At 36.9% G+C, this 27,205-nt stretch overlaps 1 protein-coding gene across 1 annotated transcript; it reads left to right on the plus strand.

The window, feature by feature from the left end:
* Nucleotides 1-11,993: 11,993 nt before the first annotated feature.
* LOC133799737 (phosphatidate cytidylyltransferase 1-like) lies at nt 11,994-15,256 on the plus strand. Its single transcript, XM_062237737.1, has 7 exons — nt 11,994-12,097; nt 12,938-13,060; nt 13,311-13,443; nt 13,637-13,890; nt 14,016-14,167; nt 14,424-14,568; nt 14,986-15,256. The coding sequence occupies exons 3-7, from the start codon at nt 13,372-13,374 to the stop codon at nt 15,254-15,256; spliced, it is 894 nt and encodes a 297-aa protein (XP_062093721.1). The 5' UTR covers nt 11,994-12,097; nt 12,938-13,060; nt 13,311-13,371.
* The last annotated feature ends 11,949 nt before the right edge of the window (nt 15,257-27,205 follow it).

The following is a 27,205-nucleotide window of genomic DNA, read 5'->3' on the forward strand; positions in this document are numbered from 1 at the left end:
TGTGAGAGAGATCGTGCGCCTCCATGGAGCTCCTAGGTCGATCGTGTCAGATCGGGACCCTACTTTCACTTCCAAGTTTTGGAAGAGTTTACAGACAGCCATGGGTACACGACTGAAGTTCAGTACAGCCTATCATCCTCAGACAGATGGGCAATCTGAGAGGACGATCCAGATACTGGAAGACATGCTGCAGGCATGTGTGCTAGACTTCGGTGGATCATGGAGTAAGTATCTGCCTTTGATAGAATTCTCCTATAATAACAGTTATCAGTCTACCATTGGTGTTGCACCTTATGAGATGCTATATGGTAGGAAGTGTAGATCTCCCATTCATTGGGATGAGACAGGTGAAAGGAGATACTTAGGTCCTGAGGCGGTTCAGAGGACCAGTGAGGCTATTGATAAGATTGGAGCTCGGATGCTTACTTCTCAGAGTAGACAGAAGAGCTATGCAGATCCCAAACGCAGGAACGTGGAGTTCCAGGTAGGAGACTATGTCTTCCTTAGAGTCTCGCCATGGAAAGGGGTGAGAAGGTTTGGGAAGAAAGGCAAGCTGAGTCCCAGGTTTGTAGGTCCATTTGAGATCCTGGAGAGGATTGGTCAAGTGGCTTACAGGCTAGCTTTGCCTCCGGCGTTGTCGGCTGTGCATAATGTGTTCCATGTGTCCGCTCTTCGGAGGTATGTGTCTGATGAGAGACATGTCTTGAGTTATGAAGATCTGGAGCTTGAACCAGATCTCTCCTTTGAGGAGCAGCCTGTTCAGATACTTGATCAGAAGGATAAAGTCCTCAGGAACAAGACAATACCTTTGGTTAAGGTATTGTGGAGGAACAGCAAGGTCGAGGAGGCGACCTGGGAGCTGGAGTCTGATATGTGGAGTCAGTATCCCGAGCTGTTCAGGTAAATTTCGAGGACGAAATTTCTGTAAGGATGGGATAGTTGTAATGCCCCGGATTCCCTATTATGGTTAATGGCTGGATTAGTAGGCCGGGAGGGCCATAACTGTTTAATTATGCCATTAAATGTGTTTATGCATGTTTATGAGAATTATATTATCATATGATGTTAAATGCATGCTTGTGAGTGTACATTTGTTTACAGGGGTATTATGGTAATTTGGCCCGTTGAGGGTATAATTGAATATTTGTTGTATGTTAATGATATATTGTGAGACCACATTATAATGTGGATTGGTTCGAGTATTCCGACATGAGACGATCTTTAAACATGATTTATCGGTTTGGTCATAACAGGTTTGAGCTCGGGGCTCGAGGTGATATTAAAGGTTATCGCGTTACCGGGGATTTTAGGGTAACGGGTTATGAAATATTGGTGTTTGAGGATATTGAGATTAGCGGGAATTGGGAAGCGTTAATTATAATTAACGGGATTAGCGGAATGTACCAATTTTGCCCTTGGGGTGGCTTTGGAGACTTAAGATGACATAAGGGGTATTTTGGTCTTTTTGGAAGGATATATGTGACTAAGTAACTTAGAAGGCTGTAGATTAAAACAGAGTAAAACAGGGGTTAGTCTCTTCTCTTCCCGTACCTTCTCATAGCCTCATCTTCTCCATTGCCTTCTTTGAGAGTTTTGAGTTCTTGGTGGAGGTTCAAGCTAGAGGAACTTAGGGCTGGGTTGGAGACTTAGTTCTGCTTGTGTGGGAAGTTCTAAATAGGTTCTAAGGTAAGCTTTGACCATTGAATTCAAGTTAAGCTCTGTTTTTGTTCTAGCTTTTGAATCATGAGTTTTGATGTGGGAAGTAAGAATCAAAGGAGGTTTTTGGTGTTAGTTGATTGGGTTTTGGTGAGGAGGTGTATGGGTAAGGTTTAGGGGTTGAATTGGATGTTTGGAAGGGGGTTAGAGACGGTTGGAAGGTCTTGTTTGTGAAGGGAAATGCAGGGTTGAAAATCTGGTTCGTGTGTGGCCGTTCTAGTTTTTCTGGGCTGGGTGCCACAGCACAGCTTTTGTGTGCCGCGGCCCACGCGCGTCTGGCAGATAGGTTTGGGGGCGTGCTGCGGCACGGCTTTTTGGGGCCGCGGCCCATGAGGCCAATTATGCTAAAAAGTGGTTTTTAGCTTAGGGATTCAAACCATAGGCCTCGGGGTTGGACCTAGTACCCGGTTGGGTAGTAGTTGAGGTCTCGGGGGGCTGGGATTTGGTTTGGGAAACCCCGGTTATCATTTTTATTGATGAATCCTATATTTTGGTTATGACCAGGTGACCATCAAGGAATATAAAGATTGATCGTTCTCAGGGGTCGTTCATATTATAATACTCACTCGAACCAGAGGTAAGAAAACAGTGTATGAATACAGTTGCACCCTGTATAGATATATGGCATGCATGGTTTGATATTTGAGGCATGCTGGTTGGTATATGTGGACGTGAATTGCATATTAAATGCTATTGAACACTGATCATTTGTTTGAGACACTGACTAGTCAGGGACCGACTCTAAAGTCAAGAATTATGCATTGAATGGCTCTATAGCATTAATCCCAGACCGACCCTAGGGTCGAGAAACTTATAAGTGCTTGCCTGGCTTACAACCATATGAATATAGCCAAGGTATATGACCCCGGTGACTATTTGTCACATGGCTAAGGGACGTTGTCCATAGTTTCGACTCCAGAGTCGTGAGGAAGGTTATGTTGGTGACTAATCACCTTGCACATGTCCTAAACGAATTTATAAATGAATCACTATTTAGTTAAGCCCTGGTGGCCCTAACGTCACACGGCTAGAAGGAGCGGTGCTCATTATTGTGACTTTTGGCTATTGTCACCTATTTGTTGGACTGATAGTCCTAAATGGTTATTATGATCGTTGATGACATTATATCATGCTTTGTTATGTTTTCTTGCTGGGCCTCGGCTCATGGGTGCTATGTGGTGCAGGTAAAGGGAAGGAAAAACTTGGCCAGCCTTGAGTGGAGAGCTTGGGCGATGTGATGTACATACAGGGCCGCTTGACTGCCACGGTCAAGGAGTTCTCAGAGGGACTAGGGGTTTTCCCTACTTTTGCCGCTTAGGCCGGCGGAGATTGTATATATGGGACTGTAGCAACTCTTTTGTAACTTGAACTACTTGTAAACATTTTAAAAGGCTCATGAGCAGTTTATTTACTTAATGAAAAGTGCCCTTTCCTTTTTACTGGTTTTACACCTTAACCTGTTAACGACACTTAGATCACGTTTTTAACCAAAGGACTCGGGTAGCGGGTCAAATTTCCGGTTCACCGATCACCATAACTGTTCTGGGGTAGCCAGGGTGTTACACTCAGGGCCACGTTCGTTCGGAACAGCATTATGATGGGCCTCCTGCCCACCGGGCTGTTCTATCTCATTATCGTGCATTGAGCGAGTGAGCAGCATGATGAGAATCGACTGGGATTTTGGTGAAGGACTAATTTGCTCTCAATGAAAGCACCAAACTGTTGATACAGTTTTTCACCAAGAGTGTATTAAGGAATAATAAGGTCAGATTATTGCTTAATGGTAAACTGTAATGAAAATAACAAGAATTCACTCAAGAACACAGGACTTTTACGTGGTTCAGTGATTAAAATCCACCTAGTCCACGAGTCAATATTATTACTGTTTCTCTCTCTATTTTGGCAGAGTTTCAATACTACAGAATAATCCCCCCTCCCTATTTAATATTCCAGTATTTATAGGGGAATTCATGAACAGGTTTGGGTAACCGCGTGAGTCAATTACGCATTTATATAATGTCTATATTCAATACAAATAGTTCCCATTTATGTTGGGGTATGATTTGATAACAGAATAAATATATTCCCGCTATCTTGGATAATAAATGTGACAGCCTGGTCATAAATAAACGTATAAACAAATCCCGAGTCTCCGAGGATCCCTGAATGTGCATTATATTTGAATCATCACTAGTTGGATATCTCCTCCAAGCTCGTGCTTAACAGCCATCATATTCTTAGTTTGTGATAAACTCAAGACGCCTAACATCATGTCTGACCATTATGAATCTCGAGTTGTCCACATGGATAATAACCAAATATTCTACTTGATTATTTTTCCACGTATTTATCTGACAGCTATACCCGAGCTGAATGAATGAACTCGTGCTAAAATTAGGGTGCAACACTTATTTAGAAAAATACCACAATTGTTCAAAAATTTCAGCAGGGCCTTATTAAAACATTCATTATGAGCCCATCTGTTTAAATCAAAATATAAAGTTTTTTATGCAATTTAAAATAAAAATAGCAAGGTCCAACTGAAATATAATTAAACGTAATAAACTCATAATAATATTCATTGGTGTTTCTAGATCGTTTTCCGTCCATTTACACCCACGACATACATACTTTGACTATGGAATGCCCTATATCACCATGCGTGCCAATCAGAAAACCTATCACCTACCTGAAAGGGGAAAAGTAAGGGGGTGAGCTAAAAGCCCAGTAAGAAATTACAAACAAGAACAATAATTTATACAAGTGCAATACAAAGCTATTCTGAACGTACATAACTTAAAATGGCATAACATAGACATTTCATAATAACATACACTTTATCTGAATTTCATCATAAACAAATAAAGCAAACATTTCTATGAGTTAACCCATAAAGCATAACCTGGTAAATTCTCCTCTTACCCTCGTGGGCCTCTTGGCGCGTTCGCCCTATGAGTTACGTCATACCTTAGGAACTCCTTTGTTATGTCGCATTCCAGCACACTAACAACCCTTTACTTTTCATACAATCATACAACACATACATACATAATAATTTATCTCATAACTTGTTTCTCATACATTTCAACATAATCGCATAAGCAATCTAACTAACTTCCTTACCTCAAGTCCAAGTTATCAAACGCGAGACAACTTCACAACGAGCCTAGAATAGTCAATCAAACACTCATCTTAATATCAAGTAAAACTAAGCAAATTATACAAGCATACCCCACGTGTGCATGTGTCATGCACACGTGGTACAAGTTGCACCACAACTTTATTCATACAACAACGTCATATAAAATCACAAAATAATAATATTAATTCTACTAAGTAATTCCCAATGGGCTAAAAACTCACTTAAAGTTGGTAATATTTATTCCTTTATTTTCATGTCAATTTCACAAAAATTTAGCAAGTATAAAATAAATTACCAACTTGGTTACTACTATTTTATTCCTTTAAATCATACAATTGTTATTTATAAATTTTATTACAAAACTAAAATAGTTCTTTAGCCTAAATTGTACAAAAATAAGAATCTTATTTATTATTTAATAACAATAAAGTGTGAAAAAATTTTATAATTACTTATGAAATAGTTAATTTGGCAAAATTAATTAATTTCATAAATGTGCCCTTTTAATTTGTCAAAATTAAGTAAATAATACCAACAAAAGTGACATAATTTAATAATTTTAAAAATATGATTTCTAGATCATAAAATTTCACATTATTTTATAATTATCTACAATTTTGTAAAAATACTAATAATACTCACGTTTTCAATAAACCCAATTCTAGACATTTTTTATAAAAGGATTTCTCAACTTTTAAACATTAAAAAAAATCTACATATATCTTTTTTGAAGAAACTACAATATTCATGTATGAAATTAACCTTTTAGTTGTTTTAGTTTTAAAATATGAATTTTAAGACATAATTTGAACTCTTTATTTTTTTTAAAAATATTTATAAATTACCATAAAATATAAAATAAAAATCAGGAAGCATAATTTACTTTAAATATACTCATAGTCATTTTTAACCATTAACCTAACATGTTTCTATACTTTTTATGTATTTTAATATTACAATTAACATTCAAGCAAACAATTTAATAAGATTAGATCATTTTAAAAACATAAACCCCAAAAATGCCTTGGCCGAAACTTACCATCAAAATTAAAGAATATGCCAAATAAATTAAGACATCACTACCATACTTCCTAATCTCCAATATACACATTCGTATATATTCAAGACCAAAGCATCACAATATAATAAATATTAAACTCAAATGTGTTTTTTTTATTATCTCAAAGGAAATTCTAACATACTCCTTATTATAATAATATTTCTATAACTCTTTCATGCTGAAAGTGAAATAAAACAAATGAATCCTAAGCCTAAGTATGCCATAGCTGAAACCCTAACACCATAAAAATTTTATGAATCACAATTTTTTTTCACACAAATCATCATCATAACCCAAACTCATACCCTAACATGCTTCCTAACAATAAATATATATTATAAACATCATATTTCTCATGTTCCAACCTACCAAACATACTCTAATCAAGAAATGTGTTTATCATAATTCAAAAGAAATAAAATGAACCATAAAACATAGAGTAGGCTGAAACATACATCAAAATATATTATTGTTTCCATAATTTAATTAAATACCTAACATGCTTCCAATCGAAATATCATAACAACTCATGTATTCATCATAGCAATATTGTGAAAACATATACTACAAATATACCCATCAAGAATACAAAGTTCAAAACAAGATCATACACCATAAACATGCCTCCTCAAAACACCAAACAATATTCACAAGTCAAAATAAAAAAACAATGTCATCCAAAACAACAAAAAACTAGGATTCTCCATTACCACCTTTGATAGTGTTCAAGTACACAAAAGCTATGGTCAGTCCTATTGGACACCTAGGGATTTCGAAACCCTCAACAAAGAGAAAATAAAATGTTTTTAGAATTAAGAAGAAGAGAGCTTAGACTTAGAGGATTAAAAAAAAAACAAGATTCTTACCTAAGGAGTTTCGAAACCCTACTATTCTTCTCCTTCTTTCTTTCTCTCTTTCCTCCTCTCTTTCTCGTGCTCTCCCGCTCTTTCTCTCTCTACTGCATCGTCCAACCATGAAAAGTGAGTCCCTAAGACTCATTTGTTTCCCTACTTAACTTAGCCAACCCAAAGAGGAAAATTCCCATATCGAAATCCCTATCCTTTTCCTTGATCCCCTCTCCCAAAATCAAGTGATTGAGTCACGAAAAGAGGAAACCTCTCCCCCTTAGTTGACCAACCACTAGCCTCCTCTCTCTCTCTTCAACACCCGGCCACCAAGAGCCAACTCACCAAATTGAAACTCAATCCTCACTTACCCAAAAAGACCAAGGAAAACTAATGAAAACCTAATCCAATCCACTTACTAATATTTTATTCTTTTCTTTTAATTTTCCAATCAAGAAAAGATGTTACTTAAGAATAAGGAAAGTTTTCACCTCCTTGCTTTCCCATTCCCCTTACACGCCACTCTCTCTCTCTCTGTAAAATCCTTTATTGGCATATTTGATAAAATTGACAAAATTAATTATGGAATGTATTTTCGAAATATATTGAGTGGTATTTTCAAAATGGGTAGTTTCCTGTTTTGTAATATTGAGTGGTAATTTTCGAAAATGGGTAGTTTCCTGTTTTGTTGAAATGTGTCTTTTTATAATCAGATTATTATATTTATGATAATAAAATAAATATATAATTTCCTATAAAAGAATATCCTTTCTTGAAATGGAAATTATTTGTATTTATTTTTATTTTTTGATCTGATTTATTTGTCCAGAAATCGTGTACAGCCTGCAGTGTTAATGTAGATATTGTTTCCTTATTTATTTAAGGAAACTGGGTTGAAAAACTGTCCAGATTCTGACTTTCCTGTTTTGGAAGATTTTCCATTTATTGGATGATTGGTTTCTGATTTGTTTTCCACGACCTAAAGGGATTCTAAAAAGTATATAATCATCCTTAGGTCGTTGGTTTTGATCATCTCTCTTGGTGTATTATTTTCCAAATATTTTTCAAGTTTTAGAGAGACTTTTTATTATGTGAAGAACTTGAGTCCAGCAAGTTCTTAGTGGTTTATTACAGTGTACTTCTGTATTGTTTTCTTTGTGTTAATTGTGCAGGTTGAACACACTTGGACATTGGTCATCAAGCTTCGGGAGAAGTCTTGTACGTGAGTCACTTTTCGGGAGGAAAAGTGCAAGTGTTATGATTTGAAGGGAGTTCAAGATCTTAGCACTTCAGAAATTTGATTATGAGTTTAGATTACAACAGTTGCGACAAATTCAAGAGGGAGTCTTTACTTGTATAAGTCAATTTGGTTTTGTAATCGTTTAGATATTCTTCTAATAAATTTCATTCTCTGGGCGTGGCCTCGTGGACTAGTAGCAATCTGTAAAGATTGCTGATACCACGTAAAAATTCGTGTGTTCTTTACTTTATGTTCGTTTTTATCTTCTGGTCACAAACTGTTTAAACATATCTGGTTTGTGTTCAAACATTCTTTGTATCTGTTTAAACCTTTCTGTAACAGTTCAACAATTAATTATTTAATTTAAATAATTAAGTTGGTAATCATAAAAAAAACGGAATTTCAATTGGTATCAGAGCGGTTCACTAAACTCTTAGTGAGATCTTGTGGTTATTTTCCGTTTGATTTGTTTTGTGTGAAATGTCTTTCTTTGAAGAAGGTAGTTTGGTGTCTCGACCTCCATTGCTAAATGACTCAAACTATCCATATTGGAAAGTTAGGATGAGAGCTTTCATAAAAGCTCAAGATGAGAAAGCATGGAGAGCAATTTTGTCTGGATGGTCACCTCCTACTGAAAAAGGTGAAGATGGAAGCACAATTGTAAAATCTGAACTTGTTAGGGACACACAAGAAGAAAAATTATTCAGCTATAATAATAAAGCTCTTCACGCCATATTTAATGGTGTTGGAGAAAGTTTTATAAAACTTGTTTCCACATGTGTCTCGGCTAAAGATGCTTGGACAATTCTTCAAACTCAGTTCGAAGGAACTGTAGATGTTAAAAGGTCTAGATTTATTATGTTACAAACCAGGTTTGATGACCTTAAAATGTCTGATTCTGAAACACTATCTGAATTTTATGAGAGATTATCTGACATTTCTAATGAGTATTTTGCACTTGGTGAAAAACTTGATGATTCTGTTCTTGTTAGAAAAATCGTTCGAGTTCTTCCTGACAGGTTCAATGTTAAGCTCACTGTTATGGAAGAGGCAAAAAATTTCAGTACTATGAAGGTAGAAGAACTGATGGGGTCAATTCGTACCTTTGAGTTAAATCAAAAGATTCGTCAAAAAGACAAGCCAAGTACTTCCAAAGAAAAGGAGAAAACCATAGCTTTCAAGAGCACTGAAAAGGAAGTCTCAGATGATGAAGATGGTGATAATAAAATGGCAATGCTTGCAAAGAATTTTCGAAAATATATGAATAAGATAGGAAACAAGAAATTCAATGGCAAGATGTCAAAAGGTAATCCTTCTTCTCTTAAACCTTTTCAATGGCAAGATGTCAAAAGGTATTCAGTGCAGGGAATGTGAGGGATTTGGTCACATCCAGTCTGAATGTGCAAATACTTTGAAAAAGAACAAAAAAGGTATGATTGCTTCTTGGAGTGATAATGACTCTGAAAGTAGTGAAGATGAGGAAGGTAATGTCGCTCTCACTTCTATTATACCTGGTTCTAAATCTGAAAATGAAAATATTGTTTGCTTGAATAATGTTTCAAAAGATGAAGAAAATTCTAATAGTGATGAATCTGAATTGAATGATGAGTCTTTGAGTGAATCTTACAAAAAGATGTATGGTTCATGGGTGAAAGTGTGTTATGAAAATCGGTCATTGGTAAGCAAAAATAAAGATTTATCCCTTGAAATTAAACAACTTACTGTTTTGAATGAAAATTTGGAAAAAGAAATAATTTCAAAAAATGTTGAAATTAATAAGTTGTCTAAAGATTTGGATACTCTTGAGAAAAATGTTAGAATGCTTAACCCCGGTTCAACTATTTTTGAGAATATACAGAATTCAGGTCAAAGAAGTCATGTGGGACTGGGTGCTTCAAGTTCTCAAAAATCAAAGAAAACTGTCTTTATCTCGGCTGGGATGTTATCGTCTGATGTTCCTGTGTCATCCTCAGTGAAATCTGTTGTATCTGGTACTCGGATTGTTCCAACAGAAAGGACACAGTCAGCAGGTAAATCCAATGGTAAATTCGACAAATTCATTCCAATCTGCCATTTTTGTGGTAAGAAGGGTCATATTCGTCCTAAGTGTTTTACTCTTATGAATTTTGCTAAAAATGAATATTTTGAAAAATTCAATTATTTTGATGATTTCAAAAGAGTAAAAAAGGAAAATGTTCAATCAAAGAAAATATGGATCAAAAAGAATAATTGTTTTGCTGGTTTTACTAGTGAATATGATAGATCTGCTTCTTCATATTTTTGGTATTTTGACAGTGGTTGTTCAAGACATATGACAGGTGACAAGTCTATTGTTACAGACATAAAACCTATGCATTGTGGGTCTGTTACTTTTGGCAATGGAATTGAAGGTAATGTTCTTGGTATGGGTACTCTTAACTTTGAAGGGTTGCCTAGAATCAAAAGAGTGTTACTTGTGGAAGGTCTTAAAGCTAATCTTCTAAGCATAAGTCAAATTTGTGATCAAGGTTATACTGTTAACTTTGATAAAGTGAATTATTTTGTTTTAAACAAGAATGGTGAGAATGTTCTTGAAGGTTATAGATCTAATGACAATTGCTACACTCTTCTGCCATCTATTATGTGTCAATCTGTTGTGAGTAATATCACTGATATGTGGCATGCTAAACTTGGTCACATAAATTTCAAAACCTTGAAAAAATTATCACATGCAGGGAGTGTTCGTGGTTTACCTAAGCTCGGTAAAGAATCTGATGGTAAGTGCAAGAGTTGTCAACTTGGTAAGCAATTGAAAATTACACATAAAAGTGTTTCTGACATAAACACTTCAAAAGTTTTAGAATTGCTTCACATGGATCTTATGGGTCCAATTCAAATTGAGAGTTTAAATGGGAAAAGGTATATTTTTGTTTGTGTGGATGATTTTTCTAGATATACTTGGGTGGATTTCTTGAAAGAAAAATCTGACACTTTTGATGCCTTTAAAACTCTCTGCTTGAAATTAAAAGTTGAAAAAGATTGCAACATTGGAAAAATTGTTCGTATAAGAAGTGATCATGGTAAAGAATTTGAGAATTCTGTCTATGATGATTTTTGTAAGTCTGCAGGTATCTCTCATGAGTTTTCAGCTCCCAAAACTCCTCAACAGAATGGAGTTGTAGAGAGGAAAAACCGCACTCTTCAAGAAATGGCTAGAGTGATGCTAAACAGCAAAAAATTGACCAAACGGTTATGGACAGAAGCAATTAACACTGCTTGCTATATCATAAATCGTGTTTTTCTTCATCCAGGTACATCTAAAACATCTCACGGGGCAATTCCTACCATGAATTGTTCTCACCCATGATAACAACAAAGTCCCTGCAACTGTAATTTGCACATAGGCAACCATAACCATAATTCATGCACTAAACATGGCCATCATATAGCATTTTCAAGGACCAATAACCATTCATACATAAACATTCAATAACCAATTTAGCATTTCATATGCCATCATTTCTAACAAGCGCTTAACAATTAACCTAGTATAAACCTTGTGCGTAGGTGTCAACTCTACTTACCTTATTCGTGACAACCACTACAACAATATTGAGTATATATTACATTAAAGAATAGCATATATTTAGAAGTGCTGTTATTAATAAGTGGGGGATTAAGAAACACGGAACTGAATAGTGGGGATTAAAAACACACGGTCTGATTTTGGCGCCATATGACTAAAAACTCAGGCGGCAAAATGAATTTCTTCCAAATTCCCTTTCTCTCAGCCTTTCTCTAAGTTAGCCTTTCTCTCAGCCTCCATCTCTCACCCACGAAGCCCTCTCCGCCCTCAACTCATCTCTGCCTCACCGCCCTCACGAAGTCTCTCTGCCCTCACCGCCCTCACGAAGTCTCTCCACCCTCAACTCATCTCTGCCTCATGAAGACTCGCTCCAGAGTCGACAAAAAGTGTGAGACGACAAACATTGAAATGTTAAGATTCAGAAACAGAACCTAAACGTTGGCAGCCATTCTAATTCTTTCTCTCAGTTTCACTTCCGCTGGGCGGCTCTCCTCTCCGCTTCCTCACTTTGATCTTTCAACTCTCCTCTGTTCGTCTTCTCTCTCTCCTCTGCTTTATGTTGTTCTAGTTTCTTCCACTTGTTTTCTATCTGATTCGAAATTGATTCTGAGCTAAGAATCTAAGATAAGTTTGCACCTCTTATATGCACTTTTCTATTATTGTGATGATGATTGAATTAGTCTTCTGCATTTAAATGCGAATTTGTATGCGTAAAATGGAAGCTTTAGTTGAGTAACGAATGAATATGAAAAAAAATCTAGAGAGAATAAAAAAAATATCATGGGTCTTTGTAACAACTCATATAAATATAGTGACGAGTTCAATAAGTTTGTTCTTAGTTTTACCAAAGGTTTCGGTTTAGACTGTTGAGTATTCTATTGACTATTAAAAAAATTTCACTTCAAAGGTAATAAATATATCGAAACGTTTGTTTCTATAGATTCTATTCTACAAAATAAGTAGTTCCATTGTCTAGGGTGAGTGAAGGTGCTTGAGTTATTTAACATGGATGAACTAGGCTAAATATAGACTGGTGAATATTGTTTTTGACATTGAATAGATGGGTTGTTGTTTTTCTTAATTTCTAGCAATGGTTACTACTTCTAGTACTATAATTTACGTTCACATGGTAACTTTTCAGAATGGTTTTGAACATTTTGTGGGATACTGATCTTCTAGCTAAAATTTAACAACTTTTTTGTTTTCTGTTAGTTCGATGCCTCCATTTCCAGTTTTGGTTTGTTGGTCCTATTTGAAAATTATGGGTCATTGCTTCCAAGTTCATCGTAGATGGTATCTCTTATAATTATTAGCTCTACTTTCCATGTCTTTAATGCTTAAATTCTTGATCCTCTTGTCCAATTTTTAGTTCAAGGAGCTGTTGGGGGGTCGTACCACAGTTGTATATTTATTGGTGGACATTTTGATCTTTGGTTGTGGTGGTCTGGGGCTCTTAGTTGTTTGGTTCTTAGCTTCATTCCTCTTCTTGTAGGTGAGAACAATAAAACCTCTATTGCAGTTTGTATAATATGCAATTTTTCATCGTTTATTTTATTTTGGGATCTAAAATTTATTCGGGGAGCTTTCTGATGGGAAACCTGGATTATTTTTAAAGCTAAGAATAGAAATCATGCACATCCCAGTTTCAGAATCTTGGAGAATTATGTGTACATATTAGCTGAAAATCTAAGAGTTATAGGTGGTTGCTTATAATTGCCTACTATATGGTCTGAATCTTTCAGGTAGGGCTTTTGTGCATTATATGTATGCTTTTTTGTAAGAGTGAAATCCAAACTAAAGAGCATGCAGAAGGATAACACTAGCACCCCATTAACACCAACTGGTCGGGTTCGACATCGAAGACGTTCAAATGAGGTTAGTCACATCATAAAATCAGGTTTTGGTCATTGTCATTCACATTTAAAATTAATGATGTTGTATTTATTGGGTTTTGGATTCGTTATAAGAGATGGGATGATGGGTACAATTGAAATTTGAAAATTTTCTAATAATAGTTGATATTCAACCTTGGATTTTTTTTTTTTGAGATATCCTGTTGGCCTCTTAGGTTGTTCCAGATGTTAGTATAGCCAATGGAGGCAATTTACTTGTTGATGACACTAACAAGTACAGGTCTATGTGGATACGGGCATGCTCTTCTGTTTGGATGATTGGGGGATTTGCATTAATTATATATATGGGTCATCTCTGTATTACTGCTATGATAGTTGTTATCCAAATCTTTATGGCGAAAGAGTTGTTCAACCTACTAAGGCGAGACCATGAAGAGAGGCATCTCCCAGGATTTAGGCTGTTAAATTGGTCAGATTACTAATTTCTTGTCGTGGTAATAGTTGAAGTGTGATTTTACAATTGAAACAGTCAACTTATATAATGATAACTAATGACATATTTTGTTTTCTTTCATTGTTGACTTGTATGCTCAGGCTCTTCTTCTTCACTGCCATGTTATTTGTATATGGTCGCATTCTCAGTCAACGACTTTTTAATACTATAACTTCGGACAACTTTCTCCATCAGTTTGTTAGCAGCCTTATCAAGTATCATATGGTTATCTACTACACCTTATATATCGCAGGTTTGTTGTATGGTGACAATTTGGATTTTGCTATCAGACATTTCATCTTAAAGCCATGTTTTAGTTTAAATATCACTTAGCATTTCATTTACTTGCTTCTTTTTAGTTAGCTTTATATATAATTTTGAATCAAGAATCCTGTCTTATTGCTCATTGCTTTTTGGTTAATTTTTCCGTTGGCTTTAGTTCTTTTTTTTGGTTATGTTTAACTGGCTTATATTTATATATTTCTTCTTTATTTTGTGCTTTGGCTTAGGTTTTGTGTGGTTCATCATTACATTGAAGAAGAAGAGGATGTACAAATATCAATTTGGTCAGTATGCATGGACACACATGATCATGATTATTGTGTTTATGCAGTCCTCTTTCACAGTAGCCAACATTTTCGAAGGAATTATCTGGTAAAACAACTTTTTATGGAAATCTCAGGTTGCTTAGTTTCTTACTAAATATTTCTTTAATTCCACGTCTTCGACCTTTTGCAGCTTTCTTCTTATTATTATTATTGGATCAAGAAATTACATGATGGTTGTACTTATTACATTTTTTTATATCCTCTATAAATGAGAACTGTGAAGGGTCTTGTATAATATCTTTAGAAGGCTATAAAAGTAATAAATTCTTTCCTCAGACCTCCCTAATATTGTATTTTGTGTTCACTAATTACGTGCTTAATATTTTATGGAAATGCTGAGCTTATTTATGTAAGATTGTTATTCCCCAAATTTGATCTTTATGTGTCTTCAATGTAGACTCTTTTTTATTTTTTTTCCAAATCTTGTTTCTCTTTCTTGATGCACCGTCAAATATGCATGCAGGTTTCTTCTTCCAGCAACACTTATAGTTATCAACGACATTGCTGCATATTTCTTTGGGTTCTTTTTTGGAAGAACCCCATTGATCAAATTATCTCCAAAAAAAACTTGGGAGGGATTCATTGATGCTTCTGTTACAACTGTCATATCTGCATTTTTGGTAAGCTTATTTTTCCTATGCGATGCACATTTAGCATTCTTGTGCATATTCATGAGATTTAGGAACTGTAGCATTACAAAGTTAAATTTAGTTTCCTACTCAGTTATAAAGTGATGGCTGTGGTCTAGCCTCGGTCACCATCTTATTTGTTAAGGATTGTCTATGTGTAGATCCACACTATAGTTTGGTTGGTAATGGGCTCGATATAAGTATCTGCTGGCCCTAATTTCTACTGTTATCACACAGCCATATCACATTCTGTTTTACCTGAACTTTGTTAACCTAATACTATACTCAATTGTTCTTTATGTACTTAAATTCCTAAGTCCTCTAATACATAATAGTCGTGTATCCATATATACACTAGTCCTGTTATCTTGCTTGTATGACTCAAGTAGCGTGTATTAATTATGCAGTTTTGAACTCACAAATAAGAAAGATTGGTTGATGCATGCCAAAACCTACAGCTTAGCAATGAAACTTTTGAGATATAAACTGAGGACTTCCATTTTAGTTAAACACCATGGATAGCTATCACTTCATTGTTATGTTCTTTCACTTGAGTTGAATCCTACAACTAGCATCCTTGGAAGAAGGTGAATGGTCAGAGACTGATAAAACTTATTCTCTTTTGCAGAATTTGAACCACAAAAATATTGTGAAATATCTTGGATCCTTAAAACTAAGAGTCACCTCCACATAATTCTTGAGTAAGTGGATGTAAAACTTGTGTATGATATTTAATTGTGTGACTTTTATTTTGGAAAGTCCTATTATTTACTCCGGTTAAAATTTGTAGATATGTGGAAATTGGTTTCTGTTTGGCTCATGAATCAATACCAGAGATAGGATTTATTATTTTTTCCTTCTGACTTGTTTCAGATACTTAATCAGTAGTAAGCCAGTCATATTACTGTGTTTGGAAGCACTGAATTATACAGAAAACTTTTCTTTCTGCACATAAATGGATAAAACAAAATAAAAATGTCGTTTGCAATTTATTACTTGAAATAGAATGCAAATTGACCTTTTATTTAAAAAGAAAAAAAATTAATATATATATTTTTGAAAGATAGATCTTAATATATTGAGTGCATATCTATGCATGGTAGACTGAATGTAATTTATTATTGGTTGCAGGGGGGAAGAAATTTTACACTACTGTTGATACTTTGACTCAACGAGAGCCTTATTCAATGCTTGCTACAATGTTCAGTGGTTGGCATACTGTGTGTCAGGATCCTGAAATGGTATTTAGTTTACATATTATTCCTTCAGATTTCATTTTATATTTGTAGATATATGATTGTGTGTGCGCTAGAGAGGGATTATCTATTAGCATATACATACATAAATGTGTACTTTTATATCATCTGTAAATGTTCATACATCTGTCTGTGCTATGCGTGTAGATGCATATATCTACATAGACTGTGTCCCATAAGTTGATAATTTAAAATTTTAGTCTATATTAAAGAGGTTAAAGTTTCTGTCTGAATTTTGAATGGAATGGTTTATTCCAAGAAAATATTATATGATTTTATGGTTCTAGAATTATTTTAGTATTGCATACAATAAAAAGCAGAATAAATTTTGGAATTGTGGTGTGAAGATATGGTTATTGCGCGGTTTGGCTGGAAAGAAATGACAGGAATTTTCAACATAAGGAAAGCTTCTTCGAAAATCTATGGGACGGAATAAACTTCTGTCTTAGTTTGACTTTAAGCCGGATCTTTCGACTGAATGTGAGGCTTTGATGTGGTTTGTTTCTGCTTTTGTTATGGGCCTATCTGTGTTTGTCTTTGATGCTTCTGGTTATAGTCTCTGTAATCTTTATTGATGATACTTAATAATAATATAGTCTTTCTCTTTCACTTTTTTTTTTCCAAATTTAAAGATAAATAAGAGAAAGAAGAAGTGATAAAGCAATGAAAGAGTTTATGCTTTGTTATAGGTGAATATTTAGTTCTTACAAATTAATTTTGAAACACATCAGTCCTTATACTTATTTATTATTTGCAGGGATTTGTATTTGTTGATAGGGATGGAAAACATTTCCGACACATACTTAATTGGTTAAGGGATGGTGTTGTTCCTACATTAAAAGACTCAATTTGCCGAGCTTTTGAGGGAGGCAGAATACTACCAGCTACCGGTAAGTAGAGTCTAATACTTATTTTGTGTTAACATCAGGATATTGCTTTGTGTATATTTACATGTAGGTGCTCTTACAATTTTTTTTTTAGTTTGGGATCTTTTTCATTTGATTTTCATGTGCTCATTGTCTACATATGGAAGTTGATCGTTCATATCAATTAGCCAGACATGTCTTAATGCATTGTTATAATAATTCTTGTTTTGCTTTATGCCATGCCCTTTTTTTCACATCTTTGGATTTTCATTGTCAAATTTGAGGAATTTCTCCTATAAGTTTCTTTCTATAGAAGTAATATTGATCATCCGAACTTGATCAGTACTCAAGTCAAACAAGACATTGATCCAGAATCCAGGTATTTTTTCCGTTGTTTCTTTTTTATTTTCAAGATTTGGTGAAAATGTAGAGGTTTCCACATAGACATCCAATATATTCTGTGAACATGAAAAATCTTTTCTCTAAATCAGAAGTCATTTTTACAAGATGACAAGCAATTTTGAATTAGTTCTTTCGTGCGAGCTTTTCACAATTTTAGTGCTAACCTTGCTGTATATCCGTAATCTTGCAGTGGTGGGGTGAATGGTTACATTTTTGTTTCTAATAGACCAGTGCAGCCTGCGCAAATAGATTCACCAATTAGTGGCATGGATATGATTGCTGATAATAAAGTCTTGTAAGTTGCATGTTACTTCCTCATCACGTCTGGACGTATACAAATGGAATCTTTGCTATCATATTTGATAAATCTTTGTTTCTGTTTATTTAGGTCAGTGTTCTACAAGTGTCCAACCTTCCATGTACACATTCCTAGACCACCAAGTGGAGTTCATTATCCAAATAAGGTACAATGGTTTGTATTTTTTATAGCAGTTAATATTCTAAATCTTGGAAGTTTAATGCAACAAAATTCTATGCGGAACTTGAAAAGAGTTCTGAAATTTTACTAGATAAGGATATACAACTTTCTTCTATAGCATGTGCTTCCAAACAATTCTCATTGGAACTAATGAAAATAAATTTTGGTAAGGAAACCTTTGAAAATATTTTAATCTGAACTAGTTAATTTGGTGGTAGTAACTCAAGAGGGGTAGCTCAAATGGTGAGGCATGTAATTTACTCCAACAAGATCTGTTGTTCAAATTTTTCCTGGGCACCTACATAGCAATTGCTATGGTTTCTTGTTAAAATTTTTTAGGTGGAGAGCCTAGTTAAAAAAAAAAATTGGTGGTAGTAACTTTCATTACCAATGATTTATTTTTGTGTTTATGAATCAGTTTATTAACCTTGTTTGTTAGTTTTAGTCTGGACTCTAGAGTAATTGTTTGTGTGGCATTAATGATGCCTGGCATCTCAGCTTTTCCAATTAAATTGTGTGATTGGATTGGAAAACAAACATTTGGTTTTGAGCACCAATGGCACCTTTTAACTTTTAAATGACCCAATTTTTACACCTACCTTTTAATTTGAGACAAAGTGTTGATGGAAACTTTTCAATGAGAAAACTTACTTTATTTGATGCTCCCAGTTTCTCTTGCTTTGATTATAAACGCATGTATATAATACACACACACACAAACACAAATATATAATTTGGGTCAAGCTGATTTTTGGTATTATGTTTATGCATTCTATCCTCAAGAAGCATGTTAAACCCACACCATTTTTTTGGCATGAGAAGTCTGCTGTTGTTGGACGGTTGCATTCTTTAAGGTGAGAAGGCCCTAATATTATCTTTTTATAGAGCAGATTTTGCTTGTAGTATAATTGCATGGCCAGCTGATAAAGTTATAATTAGATAATTAACTTTTTTTATGTACTCTTTTAGTTTACTATAACTTTAAGTTGAAGCATTACTTATTTAAATTTTGTTGTAGCTAAACAAATGGACTCACAACAAAGACAAGTGCACAAAGGATGATGAATTGAAGGATGGAGCAAGTTTCACGCATGGTTTACTTTTGTGTATCTTGTAATGTTTCTATTTTTCATTTTTGAAGTAAAAATTGTTCAAGATTATAAAATTTTATTATGTTATGCTTTCAAACTTAAGTTAGAACTAAGATCTCATGAAGTAGACATATTCATGGTTTGAATTAGTTATTGTTTAATGTAATACTTATGGTTTATCAATCTATTGAGAATTACATTTTATGATTAATTTTGATTTTTTTTTTATCAAAATACAATAATGAAAATCTTTTAATTAAAAAAAAAACCATATAAGTATACTTATCAAAATAAAATTTAAAATTTTATTACTATATGTTATGATTTAAAAACATATTATAAGCGTAAAAAATCGTTATGGTTTATATAATATAACAAACTAAAAATGTTATCAAAACAATCAAATGTAACAGTTGAAAAGTGTTATGAAAAAAGTACAAGATTAAACTTCAAATTTATAACCAAAAACTCTATCTAAATGTTATTATTTGAATATTATAGCACCTAAAAATGTGTTATTGAATAGTTTAAGATAACACCGAACATAACATTCAAAAACTGTTATAGAAAAGACTGGACTTTTAATAACATGGGCTATGTTAGCATTTTCAGAAGTGCTATCAATAGTCCCGGTTAACAGTTTTTAAGTGTTATAAATACTGTTTTTTCTTGTAGTGAACGCCAATTCCACTTCTCAAACTTCTCATTGAGTGTCCTTGTCAAGACCGAGATCCTAAACACTCACACGACAATATTGAACTCAAGTATTAAAAATGAAATTCCAATACACATACAAGACCCAAATTAGTTATTAGGTCTACAAACATAGCACAATCACAAAACTACTTTGCATGGTATTGAAGAACCTAACTTAGGTCGTAAGAAATTATTTCAACATATTGCATGTATTCATACAAATAATTTTTATGTGAAATTTACAAAAATACCCTTATAGCGTAAAATTAGCTATTTATGTCAAATTAAATTATGCTTGTAAATTAATTTATTTAAACAACCCTTAAGGCTTATTTTATTTCCAATAGTCAAATTAAGACATTAAAATATAATTACAAAATTATATTTTAATATTTCCAATAAATTACCATTTATTCACAAATTATCAATTAATTCCCAAAAACCATTTCAATACCCAAAATGACCTTTATATTATACCTCAAAATGATTCAAAAATCAATTTAACAGATTACACAATATTGGAAGATTAGTCATGTATTGTATTCAATATTTCATGCCAAAAATCACATTTTTAATGGATAAAAATTATAGTTTAATTACTTGTTGTCCATGTTTTCACCAATTGACATGTGGTCCTCATTAGAGAGTAATAAGGCTTCTCGGGTCCTAAGAGTTCTTGTGTGACTCCCCCGACCTACTCAGGCCATAGGCTATTCGTAGTTGACACGTGGTCTTCATTAGAGAGTAATAAGGATTCTCGGGCCCTGTCAGTTCATGTGGGACTCGCCTTACCTACTCAGACCATAGGCTATTCGTAGTGGTTATGCTCCACCCTTTGAGAAACGTGTCCTGAGGTGAACCACGCCTCAGGGATCGTTCTTGATTTCTGCCTTCTCCTTTCAAGTCCTCCAGGTCTGCGAAGAGTGTTCTCCACCCCTGGAGCATTATGCCAGGTGTCATGCACTGCACCCTGGACCACAGGCAACCATTTGACAAAGTTACTGTTCCCACTAGTAGTGGTGTCAAATCCGTACAAGCAACAAGCAACATGTCCCAATGCACCACCTGACATGGGGAAACATGCGGCTACCTCCTGACACTATCAAGGGCATGTTACCCCAAAAAGTGGTTGGCTAAAACCTCAAAAATGGGCCCCGTGTGATATACACGGGCCCACCACAACCTTAATTACAATAGGTTGTATTTATTAGAGTTTATGCCCAATTAATTGGGAATGTTTTGTAATAAATCCCCATTATGAGAATTAATCACCTTGAGCCATCTATAAATAGGGTTAGGGCTCACATTGTAAAGGATCCCCCAACTTTTTATATTCATAGCATTACTAAAACGCTTCCTGAAACTCTATTGAAGATTGACTCCATAAGTTCCTCAATTCCTAATAAAATCGCTTTGTGGACTAGGGTTAATTAATAACCTGAACCATGTAAATCCCTATGTTCTTTACTGCATTTTTTAAGCTTTGGTTTAATTATTTTATAGTGAAAAAGGCAATCAATATTTTGGTGCTTTCATTGAGAGCTTGAAAAAAGCTTTGAAGATCCAACAAGGTGAGCACCAGAAGAAATGCCACTGGCGATGTCACATCTCCCATTATCACAGAGGGCGAAGAACCCAGCCGAACACCTCCACTAGAAAACTTGGAGGTGGCCCAAGAAGATTACGATGAGAACACTGAATACGGTGGAAAGGACGACAAGTACTATGAGAGTGACTACTCTCAATCCCTTTATGGAGGATCCACTAGAAGTGGCGGCCCTCAAGGGCCAAATCGCCTCCCAGTAGCAAAAGATAGATACATAAGAGGGGAATATCACTGCCCTACATGAGATGGTTAGCGCCATGAGGGCCACTTTTGGTGACTAAAGGGCTACAAGTGGACCCCCACGGAAAAGTACCACATAGGCAGCCAGCTGGCATGCCACCTATGCACCCAAATGGAGTGCCACCTGTTTCGCTAGTGAGCGGGCCTCCAGATTACCCCACTGAAATGGTGCAAGATCTGCTAGCTTGAGTTCCACCTATGCACCCAGTTGGAGTTAGAGCCCCACCCGCGTCACATGATCGTGGCAAAGGAAAGGTTGATAAAGAGCGCTTTCAAAGGAGAAAAAGTTATCTTCGGTCTTCTGAGCCCATTTAGGCATCGAGAAGAGCCAATGGTAATCAAGGGCATGGTGCTCGAGGAAACCACAAGACTGTTGGTGTCCTTGGAGCCTGGGTCCTTCCGCTAGGCGCGCTATGACAAACCACATTAGGCCTGGAGGTGGTGTCCCTCCAGCACCTCGTCAGCCTCCAAGAATTCTTGGCCAAGGGGCCATTAGGAGAAACATCTTCGCCAATAGATGATAGATAATTAACATTTCGATTAACAATGAATACATTGACTCCGAGGGGGAGACTGAAGTGGGATACCTCGAGGATAGTGGTCACCACCACGCGCAACTTGATCTGCGAGATGACCTGAATGCTCACGGGAATAGAGCTACTCTCGAGGACAACCTCGGGAGACAACAATAGCCAAACCTTCGAGATGGTCTTAATGCTCGGAGGAGAGAATAACCAAAACAAAGCGCCAATCAAGATTACGACCCTCTCCATGCGGAGTTGGAGATTTTGAAGAGAAAAATGCTTAAAATGGCCCGAAGACAAGGTCATGACTCCAACTCGGAGGATGAAGATGGGGAGCCTTGTGCCCCTCATATTGTAGAAGCCTCGTTTCCTCGAGTCTTCAAGATGCAAGAAATTACACGCAGGAACAGATCCTACAGACCATATTTCGAAGTTCAACATATTGATGTCAGTTCACCGCGTTTTCGAGGAGGCTAAGTGCCACATCTTCCCATTTACCTTGATGGGACCAGTAGATGAATGGTTCAAGAAGCATTGGTTAGGTACAATCTACTCCTGCAAACAACTCTTCACCTCCTTTTGAAGACAATTCATAGATGCTCAAAATGTAAAATTTGAGGTCAATGCTTTGGCCAACATAAAGCAAGGACCTCTTGAAACTCTTAAAGCATACATTAAGTGCTTTAAGGAGGAAGTAGCCAGGATCAAGAGGGTCAATGATGAACAACAGTAGATGGTCCTACAAGCTGACATCTGAGCAGGTTCTTCATTGTTGGATGACATCCAGTGGAGAGGATGCCACAAGCTCGAAGACTTTATACGTCGAGCCCAAGAATATATCAACTGAGATGATGGAGCATTCGAAGGACTGGTTTCCTTCCCTGTTCTACTAGTCCCGAATGACGTGGCTCTGGGACCATAGTTCTCATCGTACACTCCTGCCCAAACGAGTGTTATGAACCCCCTACTATTTAGCCCAACTGTTCCACTGATTGGCTTTTGCCGTTCCCACAGTTGGTTTTAGTGCCGCTCCATTTGGCTATGGAGCAGCCCCCATTGGATATAGTGAATTTCAATCTGTATTTAGTGCTAGGATAGAAGCTTCAACCCAGTCAGTGGCACCCAGCGATACCCACAATGGGAACAAACGCAGGGGAAAAGACAAGGGAAAGAAGCCCAAAAGAACTGGAGCAACTCCTGACGAGAGGTATACTTTCCAATATTTCGAGTACACGTACTTGATGGACACTCAGAAATTTTTTTTCTTAGCCACGAAGCAGGAGAACCACTACCGGAAGCCACAACCTATCTGAAGGGATCGGTAGAGAGGAGATTTTTCTAAGTTTTACTGATTTCATAATGATGTGGGGCACTACACCAATGAGTGCATGCAACTTAGAGACGAGATTGAGAATCTCATGAAGTTGGAGCATCTCCACCAGCATGCCAGTGCCGGAGCACGCCCTGCTTAGGCTTCAGGCATAGTCATGCCTCCTCCACAGGTGGCACCTCAAACCCCAAGCAAAGTGCATGTGGCACCACAGCAACATGTATTCTATGGATCTCCCCTATTGAATAAGAGAGTAGGGACTATCTCCGATGACCCCACCTTGGGGGGAACATTAAGGGACTTGCAGAATCGCTATGCACAGGCCCTAAATCATAACGATGAAGTGCTAGCACTAGCCCAGTTACCAACATAAATTCCTCGAATGACATATTATGTCATCACATTCTCCGAGGATGATGCTCAGAGAGTGAATTTTCCCCACCAAGATTCTTTTGTGATCGAGATCCAAATTTCCAACAAAATGGTGGCTTGGATCCTAGTGTACAAAAAGAGTTCAGTTAACATCCTGTTTAAGTCTGCCTTTGAGAAGATTGGGATGGCTACCAATGACCTGGCCTTATGCACCTCCACTCTTTATGGGTTCCCGGGGGAATGTCTCACTCCAATGGGATAGATAAAGCTGACAGTGACACTTGGAGAAATGCCTTATCAGGCCTTTAAGTACTGCATGTTTGTGGTTGTAGACTGCTCCTCCGCGTACAACGTCATCATGGGACGTCCAACCATGGTGGAGTTTAGAATAGTCACCTCTATACGCTACTTGTGCATGAAGTTTCCCACTGAGGTGGGAAAAGGCACTGTTCGCGAAAACTAGAAAGTGGCCCAATAGTGCTACAATGTGTTGCTTAAGCATCCAATTATGGTTGTTGAGGCGGGAACCCCCGAGTAGCGTCCTCCCGAGGAGATGAAGGTCCAGGCTATTCAAGAAGAAAGGAAATCCAACGAATTGGACCCCAAGATGGGAGAAGAAAGTGTATTGAGCCCATGGAAGAAGCTGAGGAGGTCATCTTTGACGCCTCCAATCCTAAGAGAAATACTAAGGTTGGGAAGAACCTCAAGGCAGAAGTCCGAGAAGCGCTTGTCAATTGTCTCAAGGAAAATCAGGATGTCTTTGCCTGATCCCACTCTAACATGATGGGAATTAACCCGAACATCATATGCCACACCTTGAATATCGACCCAAATGTTGCCACGGTGCAACAAAAGAAAAGGACAATTAAGCCGACCCGGGCGGAGGCCTTAAAGGAAGAAGTCAATAAGCTTCTTGAAAATCGCTTCATCTGAGATGCTCTACACCTGAAGTTGTTGTGGCACCTAGTCTTGGTACCCAAGCCGAGCTGCACCTAGAGGATGTGTATAGACTTCTCTAACCTTAACAAGGCATGCCCAAAGAATTTCTTTCCTTTTCCAAAGATTGATCGGATGGTGGACGCCACTTCTGGGTATGAACTCTTATCCTTCATGGACGCATACTCGGGGTACAATCAAATATCCATGCACGTCATAGACCAGGAACACACCAGCTTCCAAATGGACAAAGGCATCTACTGCTACAGGGTGATGCTTTTCGACCTCAAGAATGCTACTACCATTTATTAGAGATTAGTAAACCTGATGTTCAAAAACTAGCTTGGCCGGAACATGGAGGTTTATGTAGATGACACGCTAGTAAAGTATGGAACAACCCCCGACCATGGGAAATATTTGGCAGAAGCATTCTCAGTTCCCCATAAGTTCGGAATGAAGTTAATTGCCCAAAAATGAACTTTTGGAGTGGCCTCTGGGAAGTTCTTGGGATTCATTGTTAGCACCCAAGGAATAGAGGCGAATCCTGAGAAGATAAGGGTCCTTATAAAGATTCCATACCCATGGAAGCACAAGGATGTGCAAAGCCTGACTTTTCGAATCGCATTTTTGAGCCATTTTGTCTCGAAGGCAATTGATAAGTGCATTCCAATCTTCAACACCCTCCAAGGAGGTTAGAGATTTAAATGGATAGAGGAGTGCAAACAGGCATTCTTGTAGCTGAAGGCCCACATGGAGAACCCTCCAATTTTGTTGAAGCTTGTAGATGCACAACCCCTCCTCCTCTACATGGTTGTTTTCGAGAACACCATAAGTGATGCCTTGGTCCATGAGGAAGGTCGTGTTCAATATCCCATTTACTACATGAGAAAATGACTCCTCAGAGCAAAGTCTAGGTATCCACTCATGAAAAAGCTGACATTTTGTCTGATGATAGCTTCTCGGTAGCTACGACCTTACTTCTAGGCACATCCAATTAGGGTCCTCCCTAACCAGCCCTTAAGGAAAGTCCTCCAGAAGCCACAGTCCTTTGGGAGACTCCTCAAATGGGTGGTCAAGCTGAGTCAGTTCGACATTACTTACCACTTGAGGACTACCATAAAGGGACAATCACTAGTAGATTTTATTGTCGAGTGCACAGGAACACATGAACGACCCATTGAGGCTTATGTGGTTGGGCCCATATGGAAACTATTTCTAGATGGGTCTTCCAATGAGAATGGAGTCGGAGTAAACCTTATCTTGGTAGAGTCAGAGCAAGCCTTATCTTGGTATCCCCCAAGGGGCATATGGTTCAAAGTGCTTTGACATTTGGGTTTCACACCTCAAACAATGAAGCTAAGTATAAATCACTCATTGCCAAACACTGAGTAGCCCTAGAACTCAAAGCTGAAGTCCTCAAAATTTTCAGCAATTCTTAGCTCGTAGTGAACCAAGTCCTCAGAGAGTATCAGGCCCAGGGGACAAAGATGGCTGCTTATTTGGCCAAGACCCAGGATATGTTGCACTACTTCAAAAAGTTCACAATCCAACAAGTTCCAATGGAACATAATTCCAAGCTTGCTACAACTAAGGATGCCGAGTTGATCAATGCCAAGTTGGAAAATAATTCCAATTCATTGGTCTCTCAGAGCATTTAAGTTCCTGAGGAGATAGAAGTGGTCCAGCCCAGAACGGTTGGATGGAACCAATAGTGAAGTATCTTGTCTAGGAGAGATACTGCAGGATAAGAAAGCAGCACAGAAGATTCTTTACCAACCACCTCGATATGTAATCATGGATAATAAGTTGTACAGGAGAAGATATTCCTTACCACTACTCTGGTGCGTGTCGAAGCAGGAGGCTAACCTTATCCTCTGAGAATTGCATGAGGGCTTCTACTGGGAGCACGCTAGGGGGCAGAGCCTCACCAAGAAAATTATGAAACAAGGTTACTTCTGGCCTACAATGAATGGTGATGCAATGGACATTGTCAAAAAAATGCGACAAGTGCCAAAATTATGCCAACATCCCCCGAGCTCCTCCAAATGAGCTCACACCCATGACAAGTCATTGACCTTCACAGTCTAGGGCATTAACCTAATCAAATCCTTGCCCATAAGAAAGGAAGGAGTAAAGTACACTATTATGGTAGTCGACTACTTCACAAAGTGGGTCGAGGCCAAACCTCTCGCTACATTCTCCTCCCAGAAGGCGCTAGACTTTGTCATCAAGAACAACATCTGCCATTACAGGCTCC

The sequence above is a fragment of the Humulus lupulus genome, chromosome 9 (assembly GCF_963169125.1).
Source record: "Humulus lupulus chromosome 9, drHumLupu1.1, whole genome shotgun sequence".
Classification (NCBI taxonomy): Eukaryota; Viridiplantae; Streptophyta; class Magnoliopsida; order Rosales; family Cannabaceae; genus Humulus; species Humulus lupulus.